The 21128-nt window shown below is 40.2% G+C and overlaps 1 protein-coding gene across 1 annotated transcript in view; it reads right to left on the bottom strand.

The window, feature by feature from the left end:
- The window catches only part of ARHGAP20 (Rho GTPase activating protein 20), a 97489-nt gene that overhangs the window by 14196 nt on the left and 62165 nt on the right, over positions 1 to 21128 (bottom strand). Inside the window, exons 5-9 of the mRNA XM_087821554.1 lie at positions 15714 to 15755; positions 14749 to 14833; positions 11845 to 11922; positions 9213 to 9279; positions 6498 to 6686 (exon numbers count right to left, since the gene is read on the bottom strand). Of these exons, the coding sequence (XP_087677680.1) occupies positions 6498 to 6686; positions 9213 to 9279; positions 11845 to 11922; positions 14749 to 14833; positions 15714 to 15755 (461 nt within the window). The remainder of the gene's footprint in view (positions 1 to 6497; positions 6687 to 9212; positions 9280 to 11844; positions 11923 to 14748; positions 14834 to 15713; positions 15756 to 21128) is intronic.

Genomic DNA, 21128 nt, shown 5'->3' with positions numbered 1-21128 from the left:
AGGCCGGGCCCCATCTTCTCCAGTGAGAGAGCACGGCACTTAGTCACTGAACTCTGGCTCCTGTCACCGACAGCCACCTGGCCTACCAGAGCTGATGTTTAACTACTCAACATCCCTGGACAATGGGGCGCTGGAGATGAGCTTTTCAGGCTGAACAGGGTCAGCAGTGTCAAGTGCTCATTTCAAAGAAATGTTTTATTTCCTCAGAATGATCAAATTAAACCAAACGCTAAAAAAGCCAAGCTGTGGGAAGATAAACAAATAAGTGACACTTTACTGAATGGCCTTCGGGCCACCATCCACCCTTGGCTTCCCCAGGACACACAGGGGCACCCTCAGTGTGCACACACCCAGGTGTCAAGGCCTTTGGGTCTAGAGTCAGGAGCCCAGTTAGACTCTGGGCTCTGACACTTACTTGGGCAACTTACTTAACCTCTTTAAAATGAGAATGATATCACCTACCTCTCAAAGGCTTATTGAGAGGCTTAAGTAGGATAATGCATGAAAAGAACTACTTGGCCCAGGGCATGGGTGACAGTGATCTTGATTAAAGCTGCTAAGACACCAATCTCCTCCCCACAACCCCTCTCCACTTGCCTAGGAGCCTTCGGAAGGACGCAGACAGGAAGAACGCCCGGCTCTGCTTCACCGGAGTTCCCACTGTCCTCCTGCCCTGACACTCCCAACCTGTGCCACCCTGAAAGGACAGAAAAGGGACCGAAACCCATTCTTAAACCCAGGAGAGGCTCCAGCATGCCCAGTGATGCCCATTTGTGCAAATGTTTCTTTAATTTGTATGTTTGCATATGTCGAGTAGTTGTACTTGGTCTAGTTTCCTCACATTTAACCTGGTTTCAGTGTTTCTAAAACTATCAGATCTACTTGACTTTCTAGCTGCCACACACTTCTTAGGAGGAAGGCCTCATCGCAGAGTTATGGACCCAGCTACCCTGCGAGTGCAGAGAGCGGCTAAGCAGAAGGCGAGCCCTGTGCTGTATTACAGCCCCGGCTGCGGCCATGCCTTTTGTGATGTGCGACATTCAGTTTTAGTTTCCGTTTCCTCTGGGGTGCAGAGGGAAAAAACTTTCATTAGAATTCACTTTCCTGAAGAGCTCTGAACACATAGCTGTTGCTTTCTAAATGTCAGAGGCTGAGGAAAATCACGCTATTGCTATTAAAATATAAAGGTGATATGAAGATATGGCAAACAAACTTCATGTAGCTCTCACTTTCCTAACCAAGCCTGGCAGGGTTCCGCTAGCGGTCCTTCATGCTTAAGTTGGGGAACTGAACACTAAGAATTACAATTCTTAAAAGTCTGTGCTTATAGAGTAAAAATCACAACAAAACCTTAATTAGAAATTCTATTCTAGCCAAGTAACTCTCCAAATTAAAAACGGCCCCCTCTCCCACCCAGGGTATGAAACGTGTGGGAGAATTCTAGAATGATACGGCAATCAGGTAGAAGAAAAAGGTGCACCCATATTTTACCACCTACCATAAAGATTCAGTCCCATTAGCCCTGGGCCTGAAGCACACGTGACAGGCGAGCCTGTAGCGGGAGCAGAGCTGGGGGTTCAGTTCTGCCCAGAGCCTCCAGAGCTACTTCAGTCCATTCCCAGAAAGACCCCACTTCAACCCGAGCTCTGCTCCACTCAAGGTTTCCCATGAAGGCGTTTCTAAGCCGCTCAGTCTTCCACGTAACTTCTCTACACCAGACTTCTCTGAACCAGACTAAGCCCTGCTACGAGTTCCCAGGCTTTAAGCAAGCTCACAGGCTAATGAGACATATAAGCAAATCATCGTAATGTAATTTTTATGGGTTACACTAGAGATATAAAAACTGTTCTAGACATCCAGAAAAGGGGGCAACTACCTGTCTGAGGGAACAAAGATCTACTGGAAGTGATATTTGAGTTGGGTCTTGAGGTCGGGTCTTTAATGTTTATATCCTGAACCCCCAATTAACACTAGAGCTGTTTCCCTGGGGACCAGCCACCGCAGGACTGAGTTACAGTGATCTGAGTCGCAGGGGTAGCCTTCTGAGAGATCTCCTGCTACTGTTTTCAGTAGGGTAGGTACATTCAACAGTGGTTACATTTCCCCCACACCGAGGCAAAATCTGAAAAACAGGTTGGGGGTAACTACATTCACCTTTGGTTATTTTGGGTAACTGAGATATTTTCCTTCTGCTAACTAGAGTAAGCTTCCCTCAGAAATGGACATACAAAGTTATGTCTTTATTCTAGTGTGGCTCTTGGATCCTTGGCCTTGCTTATTGATCAAATTAATTAAAATAAAATTAATAAGAGACCCAAAGAAATAGTTTGAAAAACATGGGTATAAACTTATAAGAGTATAGTAGTAGTCTCCTCAACTCAGTGATAAAAGCAACATTCTCTTTGTATCTTTAGTCACCAGTAACAGACCTATTAATAAATTCACTCCTTCATTCAAAAATATTTCAGTTCTTCTTTACATATGTCAGATACTGTTCCAGGTGTTGGGAATACAGCAGTGAACAGGCCAGAAGCTCTCCCTCCATGGAGCTCACATTTTAATGGATGGAAAACTACATCTCTGTAAGACCCCTTCAAAATGGCCTGGAGATGTGAGTGAAAACCTTAGATTTCAAGAACTCAAGTTATTATTATAGGAGAGAAGATGGCTGGTTCAAATGTAAGTTTTTACAGTGGATGTTGGCAAGATGACAGATAAATGCAATAAAAAAGATAAAGTTGGATGGCGACGCTGAGCATTTTTTCACATGTCTCTTGGTCATCTGTGTGTCCTCTTTGGAGAAGTGTCTATTCAGGCCCATTGCCCATTTTTTAAATTGGATTGTGTGTGTTACTGGTGCTGAGTTGTATAGGTTCTTCAAATATTTTGGAAATTAACCCCTTATTAGATGTATCATTGGCAAATATGTTCTCCCATACAGTGGGTTCCCTTTTCGTTTTGTGGTTGGTTTCTTATGCTGTGCAGAAGCTTCTTATTTTGATATAGTCCCATTTGTTTATTTTTTCCTTTGTTTCTCTTGCCTTCGGAGGTATATCAGCAAAAATATTGCTATGAAAGATGTATGAGATTTCACTGCCTATGTTTTCTTCTCGGGTTTTTATGGTTTCCTGACTTACATTTAAGTCTTTTATCCATTTTGAATTTATTCTTGTGTATGATGTAAATTGGTGGTCTAGTTTAATCTTTTGCATATATCTGTCCAATTTTCCCAACACCATTTATCGAAAAGACTGTCTTTACTCCATTGTATGTTCTTGCCTCCTTTGTCAAATATTAATTGACCATAAAGGAGTGGGTTTCTTTCTGGGTTCTCTGTTCTGTTCCATTGATCTACACGCCTGTTCTTATGCCAGTACCAGGCTGTTTTGGATGACAATGGTGTTGTAGTGTAGTTTGACATCTGGTAGTGTGGTCCCTCCAACTTTGCTCTTCTTTTTCAAGATTGCTGAGGATATTTGGGGTCTTTTTTTGTTCTATATGCATTTTTGGAATATTTATTCTAGATCTGTGAAATATGCCATTGGTATTGTAATACAAATTGCATGGAATCTATAGATTGCTTTGGGTAGAATGGACATTTTAGTGATGTTAATTCTTCTAATCCATGAACATGATATATATTTCCACTTATTTGTATCTTCCTGAATTTCTTTCTTCAATGCCCTATAGTTTTCCAAGTACAGATCTTTTACCTCCTTGGTTAAATTTAATCCTAGGTACCTTATTTTGTTGTTGTTGCAATAGTAAATAAGATTGTTTTCTTAGTTTCTCTTCCTAATACTTCATTATTAGTGTATAAAATGCCATCAATTTCTGGATATTAATTTTGTACCCTGCTATTCTGCTGAAACATTTATTAAATCTAGTAGTTTTTTGGTGGTGTCTTTAGGATTTTCTATGTACAATATCATGTCATCTGCAAATGATGACAGTTTCACTTCCTCCTTTCCAATTGGATGCCTTTTATTTCTTCTTTTTGTCTGATGGCTGTGACTAGGACTTCTAGTAAGTACTATGTTGAATAAGAGTGGTGAAAGTGGACATCCCTGCCTTGTTCCTGACCTTAAGGAAAACACTTTTAGTTTTTGCCCACTGAGTAAGATGTTGGCTATAGGTTTTTCATATATGGCCTTCATTATGTTGAGGTATGATCCCTTTATTCCCATCTTGCTGAGAGTTTTTATCATAAGTGGGTGCTGGATTTTATTGAATGCTTTTTCTGCATCTATTGATATGATCATGTGATTTTTAAAAAATATTTAAGGTTTATTTTTATTATTGATTGACTGATTGATTTCAGAGAGAGAGGAAGGGAGGGGGAGAGACAGAAACATCAATGATGAGAGAGTCAATGAGTGGCTGCCTCCTGCATGCCCCCTGCTGGGGATCAAGCCTGAAACCCAGGCATGTGTCCTGACTGGGAATCAAACCTCAGTCTTCTGGATTACAGGTTGCTGCTCAACTGCTGAGCCACACTGGCTGGGCTTATTTATTTTTTTAAAATGTATCTTCATTGTTGAAAGTATTACAGATGTCCCCTCTTCCCCCCTACTACCATTGGCCCCCTCCACACTGCTCCCACCCCTCCCCAGGCCTTCCCTGAACTATTGTCTGTGTCCATGGGCTATGCATATAAGTTCATGGTTAATCTCTTCCCACCCCTCTTCCTGATCATGTGATTTTTGTCCTTCAGTTTGTTATGTCATGTGTCACATTTATTGATTTGTGAACATTGTACCAGCCTTGCATTCCCAGAATAAATTGCACTTGATCATGGTATATTATCTTTTGAATGTATTGCTGGATCTGATTTGCTAATATTTTGTTGAGGATTTTAGCATCTATGTTCATCAGAGATTTTGGCCTATAATTTTCTTTCTTTTTAGTGTCTTCATCTGGTTTTGGAATTAGGATAATGCTGGAAAAATGATCAACATCACTAATCATCAGAGAGATGCAAATTAAAACTATAATGAGGTATCACCTTCTATCTGCCAGAATGGCTGCCATCAATAAATCAACACACAACCAGTGCTGGCGAGGCTGTGGAGAAAGGGGCACCCAAGTACACTGCTGGTGGGAATGCAGACTGGTGCAGCCACTGTGGAAAACAGTATGGAGTTTCCTCAAAAAATTAAAAATGGAACTGCCCTTTTACCCAGTGATCCCACTTCTGGGACTATATCCTAAGAATCCTGAAGCACCAATTAGAAAGAATATATGCAGCCCTATGTTCAGAGCAGCATTATTAACAATAGCCAAGATCTGGAAACAGCACAACTGCCCATCAGTAGACGAGTGGATAAAAAAGCTGTGGGACATTTACACAATGGAATACTACGTGGCTATAAAAAAGAAGGAGCTCTTACCTTTTGCAACAACGTAGGTGGATCTTATGCTAAGTGAAATAAGCCAGTCAGAGAAAGACAAATACCATATGATCTCACTTATATGTGGAATCTAATGAACAAAATAAACTGACCAAAGAAATAGAACCAGAGGCATGACTACATGGAACAGACTGCCAGCTGTCAGAGGGGAGGGGGTTGGGTGACTGGATGAAAGAAGGTGAGAGATTAGCCAAAGAACATGTATGCCTAACCCTTGGACTCAGACAACAGTGTGGTGATGGCCAGAGAGAAGGGCGACAGGGGCTAGGTTGAGGTGGGCAAAGGGGGGGATAATGGGAGACATCTGTTTTTTTGTGTCAATAATAAAAATAAAGTTAAAAAAGAGAAAGTTGGATGTTCACGTGTGGGGAGGTGTATACAAAATAGCTGCCACTGTTCACTGGGTCCCCGGGCGGTCCGAAAGGCAGCTACAGAAATTCAGCATGGCTTTTCTGCTCTCTCACTCACACCTGTTGGTTCCTGCTCCTTCTGTTTCTTACACAATCTTACTTTCAGGCTGAGGGCTTGAAGCTACAACTTGGGTTAGGGTACATGCTGGGCCTCCTCTGCTGAGTATCGCTTTATCAGTCTTTATAGTGGGGAGGGCGAGGGAAGGCTGTGTGACAGGGAGCTCAGGTTAGATTAGCAGACTGAGGCGAGATTTTGGTGGAAATCATCTTAGCCTCACGTGCTTATCGGGACCAGGATCCGCGGAGGGCATCGGTCTCCTGACCCCATCACTGAAAGCTCCTTTCAATAAGGCGACCACCCAGGGGAACACACGGAGCGATGTACTGCGGCACAAAGGCACCGAGGCACCTGCGCTGCCGCGGGCGTGAGGTTAAAGGGGAAAGAGCAGCGATGACGGGAGGGACAGGCTGTGCCGCTGCTTCTGTTAGTCACGCCGGCTGCTGATTTATAAAACCATCTTCCCAAACTTCCCTTTCAAAACACCGAGCAAGTTCGAGTGAAAAAAATACCTCGTCTGGCTGGAAGTCTGGGTCTTCGCCTTTGTACCAACTCTGCTTTCAGGAATGAAACATTTCGCTAAGGAAAGGGCTCTGGGAGGAAGGAGCAGCAACTCACCGCTCAGCTGCAGGGCCGCGGCCAGGCGGCTGGGCTTCAGGGTGAACTGGCACTGCATCTCCCGGGGCAGCTGCTCCAGGAGGAAGGGCTCCTGCAGGCTGGGCGGGCTGCCGCAGTCCTTCGGCTCCGGCGTCAGCAGGGCAGTGTCCCGCAGGTGGCTCATTTTAATCCCGTAGGGATATTCGTGCCCTGCACAAACAGAGGTCCTCATGCACACCTTAGGCTGACCGCCCCTGTGAGCGTGTGTGCGACATACCGGGCTGTACTGCTCTTCGCTCCTGGGACTTCTGGTATAAAGAACCCTTTTGCTGACGGGGCGACCCCCATGCCCACTCTCAGAGCTGGAGCCCGCTGCACAGTACACGTGGCCCTACCAGAGTAGTTTTAAGGGGGCGGGGGAGGGAAACCAACGCACAGGTTGGTTTGTGAGTTGTTTTCTATGTTCACATCCACGAACATCTAAAGGTATTCCAGTTTTTCCATTGATATTAACTATATCTGTAAATCTTCAGCAAAATCCTTGACCTCTATCAACCTCAAATCGATGACTTAAAATAGTTGCCTTACTCATCACTATTATAAGAATCAAATAAGTAAGCATTAGTGTTAATATCACTTAAATAATACGAGCAAAACACTATATATTTCAAGCATCACTCATGACTATTACTCAACACAAGATGTCTGAAAAAGACATTTCGTTACGTTTTATCAGTTGTGTAGTCAGAGCTGCCCGGGAGCATCAGGGCTGGTTTGCTTTCCTCCCACTGCTGCTCTGGGGGGGGGGGGGGGGGGGGGAATCACAGGCGACAATCAGAAGGGGGGCTGCAGGGCGTCAGAAGCAGAAACAAGATGCAGAAAGGAACCTGTACGCTGGAAAAACTAAACCCTGGATGTCGGACTGAAATATGAGTTTTTGCCCTTTGGTACTGTAAGTGATTGCATTTTCTTAATTCAATCCTTAAGTACCATTGTGCTGTGTTCAGTTTTTCTTAAAGTACAGAGAATAATTTCTCTTCTGTTCCTGACTTATCACTGAATGTAACTCGGTGAACTCTTCCTATTCCTTTTTATCTGGCATAGGCATACAATGCCAATATTCCATTAATGTCAAGTACTCCAGGGATTAAGGCAAAAGAAAAAAAAAAAAAAAGGTACTACTATGACAGCAATCAAACAAACTCATTTTAATAGCAAGCCACTAATCCACAACTGCAGTTTGCAATGCACATTACAATATGCAATGAAGAACTGTTGTTAAGTATCAGTCATGCCCTGTGTTCCGTGGTTTTTTTAGTGAGAGTTAGGGATAAAACCTGAAGCTGATTTAAGTCTAAAAGTTACCATATAGCTTTAATTAAATTAATCTATTTCATTAAATTTTATTAACTTTTTAAACATTTATTTTGTTTTTTAAACAGAGGAGTAGGTTTTTTTTTTTTTTTTTTTTAAATCTTTATTAATTTCAGAGAGATGAAGGGAGAGGGGAGAGAGAGACAGAAACATCAATGATGAGAGAGTCATTGATCGGCTGCCTCCCGCACGCCCCCAACTGGGGATCGAGCCCACAACCCGGGCATGTGCCCTGACCGGGAATCGAACCTCGATCTCCTGGATGCTAGGTCGATGCTCAACTGCTGAGCCACGCCCGGCCAGGCCATTAAATTTTAAGTATTTATCTGAATTTTAATTACAACTTTGTTGCTCACTAACTTTTATAAAAATGGTAACATGACAGACGAAGCAGTTAGGGTGGTGAGTTTGTCCCTGGCAGGTGCATGAAGGCTTGCTTTCCTCTGAGTCTGAGAGTAAGCTAAAAGCCGTACAGAAAGTCTGGGCCCGCAGAAAAGTCTGCTTTCAGATTATTCAGATCACTTGGAACATTCTGAATTACGCAACAGTGACCTCGCAGGTAAATGAAAGAATTACATGACATAATGCAAAGGATATGTTTCGAACAACGTCTGGCAGAAAGTAAGCGTTTAAAAATGAACAGAAATCATCGACGTCATATCATCTTGAGATCTGTTACAGATACTGTCCCTTATTTTAATTGTTCCATTCCTTAACCACACTGAATGACCTTAACTGATCAAAAAATATTTTTTAGTTAAATGATTTAAATAAGGCAAGGTGAACCTATTTACCAATAATTCCTCAAAACAAATGCTGAGACATTTGGTTAAGGAAATAGAAACGTAAGGAAGTATTAGCTAGTAGGTAAGTCAGTGAAGATTCTTCGGCATCTAAATGGGTCAATCTGATTTTCTTGAAGGCCTCTAGTCCAGTTCTGTGAGATTAAGAGGCACGGGGGGACTCCACATGATCTTCTAGAGCGGCAACTTAACAGGTAGGAAAGGGAGCAGGAAATTCAAGAACCAAATATAAAGAATAAAAATATAGAGGAAAATATAGAGGAATAAACATATTGCTTTCTTGTAAAAAAAAAATTTAAAAAGGTTTGGCAAGACAGCGCTCTCTGTAAAGTATAAATGAAGAGAGGAAATTTACATTTCTCTTCCTAATGATACCATTAGCTGCTTGAGCGAAGAGATATTTGTGTAGCACACAGAAAATGCTTGATAGGTATTTATTAAATAAATGAAGTTTATATGAGATTTAATATTTAATAGCATTCACGCTTAGGACCATGTGACATTTAGAATAAAAATTAAAACATAATCTATCCTATCTTAGATCTTCACAGACACTTACCAATAAGTGGATATGGTGCCTCTTCTTTGCCAGAATTGACCCATAACTGGTAATCTCTCTCAGAGCCCTTCGAAAGAAAATAATTTACAATAATTCTTTTATGTTTGGTGATTGAATGAAAACACATTTTTTTTTTGGGGGGCATTTTTATGTTTTGCACCAAAAATGGGAACAATATAAATACCTTTGGATACATGGGAGTGGTTATAGTTTTTGAAGAAGACAGTGCTGATTCCTACAGCCCTTCTCCCCTCTCTCCAATCCCCAAAGGAGTACTCAGGAATCCTGCCTTGTCCTAGCGATGGCTCGGAATCCAAGAACTGCAACGGAATCAGAACCTCACTCTCACGGGTGGCCCACGGAGTGTGCAGTCACAAAGGAAGTTTCTCAACTTCCTTTGCGGTTTTCTAAAAGACTAACATCTTCTCTAGAGTCCCGACTTCAGCTATGCCTCCTGACTACTCAGACAATACTGGGCTTAATCTCCAACATGCCCCTGCGAAGACCTCCTTGTCACCCAGGACCCACAAACACTGTTGTGTCTGTGATGAAAAACACAAAATCTCAAAAGCTGACTATTAGCTCAGCTGATTCTGAGCAGAAGAATGACCACGAGGCTCTGAGAGATAGGTAGCTGGCACAGTCTACACTGGATTTGTTTGGGGCACGCAAGTTCAGTCCTGGTGACAGAAAGGACAAGAATTCTGTCTAGGGAATAGGCCCAGAGAGGGAAAACAATGGAACTGTTCATTAGCAGACTTACAACCCAACCTCAAAGAAATAACACTCAATGATACAAACTGCTGTTTCTAGGAGAGGAAAAAGCAAAAATGTTTTAAATGAAGCCAAAAAGATTGGAATATTAATATTCCTGCCTTTATCTCCTGATGAAAAATCACGGCCCTGCCCTGGCCGGGTGGCTCAGTTGGTTGGAGCACCGTCCTGTGCACCAAAAGGCTGTGGGTTTGATTCTCGGTCAGGGCACACACCTAGGTTGTGGGTTCGACCCCTGGTCAGGCATGTAAGGGGGGGCAACTGATCGATGTTTTTCTCTCACATCGATGTTTCTCTTTGTCTCTCCCCCGTTCCTGTCTCCAAAATCAATAAAAAAAATTTCCCTCCTTCCCCCCTGGTCTATTGGTCATTTCCTTCCTCACCCCCTAGCCCAGAAATTTTATTGCAAATAGGAAGAAAAATCTAATAAAAAATCCTTTCTCTTTTTGGTAGTGTCTGTAATAATCTCTTAGAGCTGTAAAAATTATTCTACTGAATAGAAACATTTTTGGTCTGAGGAGATGGATCACTTTATCCAAAGGAAAAGCATAAATAAGAAAATGAGTTATGTCTTAATCTCCTTTCTTTCCCTTTAAAAACTACTGACTCTCTTCCAAGACATAAATTTATAAGCTTAGAAATCAGTGCCGAGGTGCCTCCTTTACCCCTTGCATACAAACTCAGTGGGGAGGGGGAGACGGAGGGGGGAACAGGGGGATAAATGGTGATGGACAGAGACTTCAACTGGAGTGGTAAACACAAAATACAGTGTACAAATGAAACAAATACACTTAATTACATCTTAAATATAGTGTTAAACTTCATTAAAAGAAATCAGATTTCTTATCCTAAGTTTTGGTTGCCCTGAGGCTTACTGCTACATTGTGTAAAAGCAAATCTAAACATAGTGAATCAGACTATGGCACATGTTAACCATATGTCATGTGTTGCTTCGTAGGTGTTTTCACAGAGAATCTCTCTCAAGAAATGGTGTTGGGCAAGCGCTTCCTTTAGTTTCCATCCGTCTGCAAGTCACTCCCTTTAATACAAGCACCCACTGTATGATGCTTACATATCGGCAGGGAGATGACGAGAACTTTCCCGTTCTCCTTCCCCTGCCTCACCCTCAAATATCCCAATCTTCACCATTAATAATATTTTGAAAACCTGTCTTTGCCCCATAAAACAGAAAGAAGCTAAATGCAAAGCAGGGGGAAGTGGGGTGTGCACACTAAAGCTCTTTAACTCCACCACCCAATTCCAAGCTTGTTTGTGAATTTACCAGTTCATGAGAGGTACCAGCCATCTCATCCTCTGGATGTGCAGCCAGTGGACACGGGTTCTAGCTATGTGTTCTTTACGTAAAAATTCCACTACACAGCAAATCCTTCAGAATTCTTCACCCTAAGGCCTACTGAGCCTTGAGAGTAACAAGAATGACTAGGTAAGGGCAAAGAACCGGGCGAAGATTCGGGAAGACAGTCAGAGAGTGACAAGAGGGAAAGAGGGGCGAGGCTGGAATTCTCCTATTAAGAAACTTATTCCAAAAAAGCCCAACTGTGTGTGCAAATAGCATATGCAATACAATACATATTATCTTATCAACACTCTAAAATTAGAGTCTAATCTTGTACTTTTCAGTTTGCACAGGCTTTAAAATGAAAGTAGAAGAATGGCACCTAATATTAAGCTAATATTAAGGCTTTGCTGTCCTTATTTTCGACATTTTTGGGGACGAAATATTTTGGGGACTTTGGTATCTCTAGCAATCAGCTGTCTTATGATGGAAGGGGTCGTATTTATGTGTATCTAAGGTATTAAAGTTTGTGAATGAACACTGTCCAGCAGAGTGACTTACAGTTATCCCTAGCATTGGGAGAGACATGTTGATAACTTCATTCGCCGTATCTGAATTCGTTATTGTTATAGTTTTAGACTGTAGAAAAAAAGAAATAAGGAATACAGCCATAAGTAAAGGATTTTAAAATGGGTGAACAAATAATTATTGTCAAATGATTATCTAAAGGCAAATCTTGATTTCAAGTGTTGACAGATTAAAGCATGTAATTTAATTAGAATATAAACCCTTGATTATAATTTACTTGCATGCCATTATATATTATGTCTTTTATTAAAACATCTATTTTTCTTGAAATTAAGAATATGTGGCTCACAAATCTAAGAGTATAAGCAAGAAAGAAATAGAGCAAGTGTATTTCAGAGAAAGTCCATGGACCACCCTCCCAACCAAAAGGAAATGAGTGAGGCTGCCCCTCTGCTTCATTTCCATAATGCAACGTGTAATAAAAGAGGGAGAGAACTGGATCACTCTCTATTTCTCCCTGAATACTGTTTGCACAGTGAGGGTTTTTATTTCTTTGCACGGTAAAAAGTCAGTTTAGGTAAAACCAGAATAATAACTAGATATTAAAGATATTTAAAGTTTAGAATTTTTAAAAACCACTATTTATTGAGCATTTGCTAATGTTAGGCACCGTGGCTACTGAGATTCTGGTTGCTGAAATCTGTAGAGGCCTTAAAACCAATGGGTCTAGCACAGAGGACTGACATTTTAGGAAGCTCAATTCTGTTACCAACTCTGCTTTGAATGGGGTGAAGTGTATATTAGCTCTGTGCTAATATACACTGAGAAACTACTACTTAAAAACAGAAAGACAGTTTGCAACAATCAGAAAGGGGTAGCAAGATTCTGAGCTAGCTATAGCATTCACTGAATTCCAAGACATTGTTTAAGACAATGCTAAGCTATCAAAAAAGAAATATTTACTATGCACATATATTTTTCATATTATAATGATCAGATACATCAGGAGTTAAGGCTGTGTCCCTGGATAGGGCTTAAATGGCACAAATAAGCAGCATAAATGAAAACAAAATGATACATAACCGAAAGTGATATAAAAATAAAGCTAAGTGAAATCCATTGATAATTCATTACTTATCCCTCCATTATAGTATTTCTTCCTCAATGAACCACTTGACAAGTCAAAATGCCTCTTAAGGTTGGTTGTTTATTGATTTCAGATTGTGCTCCTTGTAGCTCCAAGATTATGCAAATGTGTTTCAGAATCCAACAGGGAAGGCTCAGAGCACCCAGCCCGGTGTTTGTCTTTGACCAGAGTGGCGAAGATGTTTTATATATTGGGCTTTAACTTGAGATATAATTCCACGAAAGGCTTCTGTGTCTTTAAAAAAAGTGTGCAAATCCCTCCATTTAATTTAAAAATGCTCTCTCGTGAACTGAGTAATCTACCCTATAATACTAATAATCACTCCCAAGGTACCTGGTTTCTAAGAGAATTTTTCTTAATATTAGGCACATATGTCCATAATAGTAATTATAGAATGCGTATTTTTCCGTGCATGCCTCTCTGGTAGACAAAACAAATTGAATTTCTTTAGATAGAGCTTTTTGGCTAGTAAACAAACAGACAAAACTGAAAATGTGGCTTTTTCCCCCCATATTAGTAGAATTCACTGACAGGCTATATAACTAAAGGCCAAGGACAGAGAATGCTTCCCATGCACAGATTTCTATTTGGGGGAATCACTCTTTCTGGAAGCAGGGCTCCCTGAAAGAAGGCCCCTGCCATGGAGCAACTCCGGACAGCAAAGGAGAGCGTGTCATATTGTCGCTGATTTAACCAGGGTGCCAACCACATCACATGTCTTCTCTTCCAAATGAGAGTGGGACACCAGTCCTTTCTCCAGCACACACTTTCCAAATACACTGAAAGTGTTAAAAAAAAGTTCAGGAGATTTTTCCATGAAAATGCTGAATGTAACCAATTGCCACAACAACTGAATCAAAGCCAGCAGAAAAAGAGTGGTGGTTGTTTTTTTGTTTGTTTGTTTGATTTTGCCACTTTGCTACAGGAGATATCCGTAGTCTTTATATATCAAAATCTGACTGTTTCCCTCAAGCAGTAACATCTGGCACTCATGTCAGAACATTTGCTTAACTTTTGATTTTGGCCTCAACACAACTGTTTGTATTACATATTTTTCCACACACAAAACTATTCTGTGTGATCTAGAGCTGCTGTGAAGAATGACAATTTATAGTAAAAATAAAAATATTCACCAGTTTCCATTTTGTTCATCACTGATTATGTCTCGACAGTTGTACTATATTTTAGTCATCAAATTACACATAATAACTAGAATTAAGTAGACTTAATTTTTATTTGACCAACATGATAAAAACTGTGTGACAGAACCATGCTGATCATTAAAAATGTCACCTCTCCCAGCTCATCCATTTATTAACCTGAGGGAGTCAATCCCCCTAAAAACTCAAAGAATGAAGAACTTTCCAAAACCACTCTCTACTTAAGAAGTGATGAGTTGGAAAAATTTTCTTAATACTAATAGGAAATGTGTCCTTGTGGAAATGGCTTAATAGAGCCTCTGCAGCTGCCATCTAAAGGATCCAGAAGAACATTAATGCCAGAGGGAAGAAAGACATCTGACAAGAATATTCCTTCCAAGTGTAAGTGTTAAATACCATAGTTAATATGAATTTCTCTAGCTTCATTTTCTCCAGGGTTTACTTTTCACAAATACAAAGACATATATGTACCCAGGAAAGTGCATTTTGCCACAGTGGTATTTCTAAATGCCTGCCTTGCACAGCACACACACAGTCTCTCTGTCTGCCTGCCTGCCTCCTTTTTTTATCAATGGTGTTCTGCCTTATGCAGGGACTTGGAATTTAATTTTCTGGCTTAGAAACACTTACATAGGCACAATTCCCAATGTCCTTGGCGAAGATTTTGAGGGGAATGCTCTTCGGATAGTCCTTCTCTTTCTCTAGAGTGATGTATCTAATCAAATCAACAACAACCCAAAACAACACTGAGTCAGATGGATTTTGCTAAATGGCTTATTTTCAAATCAATCTATTTGGCTAATATTTTCAGTATACTTATATGCTATTTTTAAAAAGACAGGTGGAAAGACTCAGCAAAGTGAGATTACATTATGGGTTGGAAGAGAAAAAATCCTCAGGACATTAGGCATGGGAGCAAAAACGAACGGGAGACCCATTTCGAGTAGGGGGTTTGAGAAGCGCAGCTGGGCTTAGGCACCTCTGCGTGTTTTATCCTCCAAGCTTCCCTACCTGCTCTGGACAGGCCCAGCACCTTGCTTACATAAACACACATAATGCTTTACTAGACCCAACCGGAGCAGTGGCCTTCCCCTTCTCACTTGGCTCTCCAGTGGGGTGTCAACCTTGGTTTTCCCACTGCTTGGGGGGGAGGCGGGGGGAAAGAATGCAGGGAAGAGCTATGGGAATAAGAGATGAGCCTAAACTGACCATTTTCATCTGTATGCTCAAAGATGGAAATAATGATTGATCTTTCAGCAGGAACCCCCCCCATATATGAAAACTTAATACATGCTCTGAGGAAACTATTAGCTCCAAATAGAGACAGGAAAAGAGATGGAAAACATTACTAATTTTTGTCTAAAATAATGTAACCAGATCTCAATGTTTTCCTCCCTAGAAAGTAAACACATGTAATGAGAAAACATTATTTATAGTATGGAGTAGCTAGTGTACAGTCTAAATAACAGCTTTATTTTGAGGACAAATGAACAATTTCTATTAAGGAGAAGGGGAACAGTTTGGGATCTTTGCAGAGATGAATTTAATTCATTTAACTACATTAAAGATTAAAAATATGTATACTGAAAAAATACCTCTGAAGGAGAGAGAGCCATTTGTCCTTCAGTTCTGGGGAACTGCAAATAAAATGGGAGAGAAAAATTAAACCACATAAAGTACTTATGCTGACATATTTAAGTCAATGAACTATTAACAGCCTGTTTTTGCTGACATAGCTGCACAAGACTGCCACCTTCACATAACTGTGTCCTGGAGAACCCTGAAGTGAAACTCCCTATTAGGAAAAACTATACAGTCAAATCCAGTTTTATTAAAACCTCTTGGATCCAAGAGAGACCCATTTTCTTACTTTACGACTCTTCTACAAGTGGTACTTCTACAGTGGAAAGAGTACTTGATTTAGAATCCAAACACCTGATTTCAAGGATATATGCAAACTATATGATGACGGTCAAATCACTTAACATGTCTAAGCTTCAGTTTCCACATCTGTAAAATGGGGCTAATTATTTCAGAGGGTTTTTGTAGCTGTAAGTGCCATACAAAGAGAAAGTATGCTTAACTTGAGATTAAAGAGATTAAAGAGAAATTTGGCATACTAACGGCCAAGAAACCAGTTTGTCGTCAGGAAAAGAAACATTTATTCCTTCATACATATAGCAGAATTGTAATTTAGTAAATTTGTACATCAAAACTTATTCTTCTATTTATTTTTTTTCTTTAAATATTTTTTATTTTTCAATTACAGTCGATGTACAATATTATATTAGTTTCAGGTCTATAGCCCAGTGATTAGATATTTATATAACTTATGAAGTGATCGCCTTAGTAAATCTAGTACCCATCTGACACCATAGTTAGTATAAAATTACTGACTATATTCCCTATGCTATACTTACATGACTATTCTGTAACTACCAATTTGTACCTCTTAATCCCTTCACCTTTTTCAACCATCCTCCTAAGCCTCTCCCCTTTGGCAACCGTCAAAATACTCTCTGTATCAATGAGTCTGTTTCTGTTCTGCTTGTTAATTTATTTTGTGTTTTAGATTCACATATAAGTGAAATCATATGGCATTTTTTCTTTTGTTTAACTTATTTCCTTCAGATAATACCTTCTAGGTCTATCTATGTTGCTGCAGATTTCATTCTTTTTTATGGCTAAGTCATATTCCACTGTATATCTGCATCTCTTCTTTATCTATTTATCTATTGATGAACACTTAGGTTGCTTCCATATTTTGGCTACTGTAAATAATGCTGCAATGAACATATAAATGTATATGCTTTTTAGATTTAGTATTTTGGGTTTCTTCAGATAAATACCCCAAAGTGAAATTGCTGGTCCTTCTTTGTCTCTTGTATGTATTTTGTCTGGTATTAGTATTACTACTTGGGTTTTTTTTTTTTTTTTAATTTCCATTTTCATGAAATATCTTTCTACATTCCTTTACAGTCAGTCTGTGTGTATCTTTTGATCTGAAGTGACCGGGTATATCACAGGGTCTTGTTTTTTTAATCCATTCAGCTACCGTATAGCTTCTGATTGGAGCATTTGACCCATTCGCATTTAAGAGAATTGTTGATAGATATGTAATTATTGCCATTTTATTATTCATATTTTTGAGCTCCTCCTCTACCTCTTCTTCCCCCTCTTCTTCTTCACCCTTTAACATTTCTTGTAATACTGGTTTAGTGGTGATGAACTTCTTTAGCTTTTTCTTGTCTGGGAAGCTCTTTATCTGTCCTTCAATTCTAAATAACAGCTTTGCTGGGTAAAGTAATCTTGGTTGTAGGTCCTTGCTTTTCATCACTTCGAATATTTCATGCCAATAACCTTCTGGCTTGAAATGTTTTTGTTGAAAAATCAGTTGACAGTCTTATGGGAGCTCCCTTGCAGGTAACTAGTTGCTTTTTTCTTGCTGCTTTTAAGATTCTCTCTAATTTTTGGCATTTTAATTATAATGTGTGTCTCTTTGGGTTCATCTTGTTTGGGACTCTCTGTGCTTCCTGGACTTGTAAGTCTATTTTCTTCATCAGGTTAGGGAAGTTTTCCATCATTATTTTTCCAAATAGGTTTCCAATTCCTTGCTCTCTTTCTTCTCCTTCTGTTACCCCTATGATGAGGATGTTGGTACACTTGACGTTGACTCAGAGGCTCCATAACTATCCTCATTTTGGGGGGATTCTTTGTTCTTTGTGTTGTTCTGATTGGGTGTTTTTCTCTTCCTTCTCTTCTAACTTGCTGATTTGATCCTCTGTTTCATCTACTCTACTGTTGATTCCCTGTAACTTATTCTTCATTTCATAGTGTATCCTTCATTTCTGACTGGTTCTTTTTTATGGTTTCATATCTCTCATTGCTCCAATTCACTGCTGGATCACCCATCTTATTAATAAGCACAATAAAATGTTTTACACCTGCTGTTTTTGCCAACATTTCATGTTTTCTTGTCTGTCCTTTTTCAAATCCAGTTTCAAATTCTCCTTTCCCAGCAGAGATTACCAGTACAGCCAAATCAGCTTGAGAAGCAACCACCAATCATATTTGGGGAAAAACTCTTGTGGCCTGGGGCATCTAGAATTGTGAAATGCTTTTTATCTGTTTCAAAATAGGCATGACCCACGTCTACGGTTTTACCCTTGTCTCATTCTCCCTGAGTTGTGTGTAAGGCTCACAACAAGTACCAAGTTTCTCTGTTTTTTTCTTTAGCTTCTCTTTCATATTTTTCAAGTGTCCTTTCATCAACCATTCCAGTTAAATACATTACTTGGCCTCCAAGGTTGACTTGCCAGCATCTATGTGCCCAGTGAATACTACATCTACATGTTCTTTTTTAGAAGCAGCTGGTGGTGCAACGACAGACTTAGGTTTTGGTATTTCCTCTTTCTCCATCATTTCTTGGGCATTTTCTTCTGGGGGTCTTCCATCTCCCAAGGAACCACCTCCTGGCTCTGCTTCACTTATTTCTTTGTGTTCCCATGGTTCTTCTGGGGACATTCCTGTCTCTCCATTTTTCAAAGCAGGTTCTGAAAGTTCCATGCAAACAGCTGAATTTGAACCTTCACATAATGACTGTTCTTCCTGAGACGGTTCCACAGGTGCTAAGGGGCCTTCTGTGGCTGCCTGCTCCATGGTTGTTGGTAGAGGCACCAGCTTGGAGTGGTGGCTCCTGGGCCTGCCTGCTGGAAGGATGGCACTGGCACAAACTCAGTGGGGTGGACGTTGGGCATGAAGGGTTTGGTGTTGACGTGGAAGGCCCCACCAGAGGTGTTTACAGTGGGCCTTCACTGCCAAGGGGGCCATGGGGCTTCCATGTCCACCCGGTCCCAGCAGTCAGCACCCAGCTGCTATTGTTGCTGCCATTCAGAATGCTGCAGTGCCACCACTGCCTGGATTCACAATGCGGGGTGGGGACAGGTGAAGGAAGGGCAGGAGATGGAGGTGGACTAATGGTCAAGAAGGAGCAGATGGTGCTGCCCCTTGTGGCAGAGGGTCAGGGCTAGTGAGACAATCCTTGGTGTTGCAGTGGCAGCTCCAGTCCTGACTCCACACTCAAGGCAAAGGTGCAGCTCAACTCTCCTCGTGTGTGCACAGAAAACTTAATCTTAATTACTGTAATCTTCTGAGTAACATCAGCTCATTTACAACTAAATTAGTATTGATTAACAATTTTTTTCTGAGGTCATTGCTAATTTTAATTCCTAAAGTTAAAAACAATTTAAAGTTTATTTCTGTATGATCTTGTTATTCACTAGCTTTTAAAATCTTATTTCTAAATGTCTTAAAGAACTGAGAAAACCCTAATTATTTTCTAGTTACAGAAAAATACTCCTATCAAATATTTGTCATTTGTCTCTAAGTTTGGTGCTTAGCGGTTTCCTCCATGGCCATCTCCCAGGACTGGCCATCTGGTATTATACTGCATCTTTTACCAGCGACCATGCAATTTGCATCTTCCACAATTTCTTAAAACCTTTTGATTTACTCTCCTTTCCTAAACAGCAGATTTTTGAAGTTTGTTTATGTCTAATATTGAATTCATTAAGCAAAAAAATAAAAATCTATGCTGAGGGTGTTGAGGGGTGTGGAGGGATTTAGTGCACACACACGCACAGACACAAAGAACAAACTCATGGACATGGACAACAATGTGGTAATTGAGGAGGGGGGTTCGGGTGGAATGGGTGAAGGTAGAAGAGGGTATAGGGGGATAAATGGTGATAGAAAAATATAAAATAAAATAAAAAATAAACAAACAAAACAAACAAAAATCTATGATGAAAAACAGGTGAGTTTTCTTTAGATCTGTTAACTTTTTTCAAAGCAGTTAAAGAAAATTGCCCCTTTAAAACAGTGTTTTTTAACTTTTAACTTTTTTATTGACACATAAGATACATAGAGAAAACTGTTCAATGCTTAAGTGCACAGCTTGAGGAATTTTTACACCCATGGGATTAACACCCAGATTAAGAAACAGAAAAGCACCGTGGAAGGTCTGCTGTGCTCCTTTTCAGGCACTAGTTCCCACTGTCCTGACAGAACAGAATAGTGTTGGTGTTTGGGTACCTTCTATAAGTGTAACCATGTAGTATGCATTATTTTGTGTCTTGCTTCTTTCATTCAGCATCATGTTTGTGAGATTTACTTATACTACTGCATGTGGTTTTAGATCATCCATTCTCATTGCTCTATAGTGTTCCACTGTTTTAATGTACAGCATACACTACTTTAAAAATTATAAAGTATGATTATGAAGTATGTCAGGTTAAGATTGATTTGTGTAGTCTTTTTGTATTTCCCCCTTTTTACTGCTCCTATGCAAGCATACAGGACTTTTCATCCTTAGTAATTCTTAATCTCAGGCATTTTTTTATAGAACTAAAAACAGAAAATCAAGGCTATCTACCTTACAGTTTCATAAACACCTCAGCTCATTTGATAAAAGCCAGGAAGGGAGAAAGCAGGCTGTTTTAGAGGAAGAAAAAGGGCAAGGAAGATTGGAAAGATATCCTCAAATTGGGGAGGGGATAGAGTCTGTCACCTTTGACAGTGAGCTGGGAACCATATGTTACTCAGTTGAGGTGCCTAAGGAAACAGAACCCAGAAGAAACGTTTGTAAGGGGCAACTAGGGAGACCTGATCATAGGCACCAAAATTTCCACATCAACAAAGATACACGCACCCCAAATGTGGCAGGGAGTGAGCATCTCTGGATGTAAAAGAACAACTCTGAGCATTGAAAAAGAGTGGCCACAGGAAATGGAAGGTCAGAGGCTTTTCATCTGCTTTGGAGATATCAGAGAAATCTCCTGTATTCTGCTTCTATCCTAAGAAAACAGATTCCAGTAAAGGAGAAAATATGATTTCTTACCAAGCTGAAAAAATGGGGGCTCAAGGTGCGTTCTACTTTTATCTATAAATATACAGGCTTTTCTTGCATACTTGTTTGTAGTCTAAGATTTAGATTAAGTACTTAAGTAAAA

The sequence above is a fragment of the Miniopterus natalensis genome, chromosome 11 (assembly GCF_054644295.1).
Source record: "Miniopterus natalensis isolate mMinNat1 chromosome 11, mMinNat1.hap1, whole genome shotgun sequence".
Classification (NCBI taxonomy): Eukaryota; Metazoa; Chordata; class Mammalia; order Chiroptera; family Miniopteridae; genus Miniopterus; species Miniopterus natalensis.
This window is presented reverse-complemented; position numbering and strand designations above follow the sequence as displayed.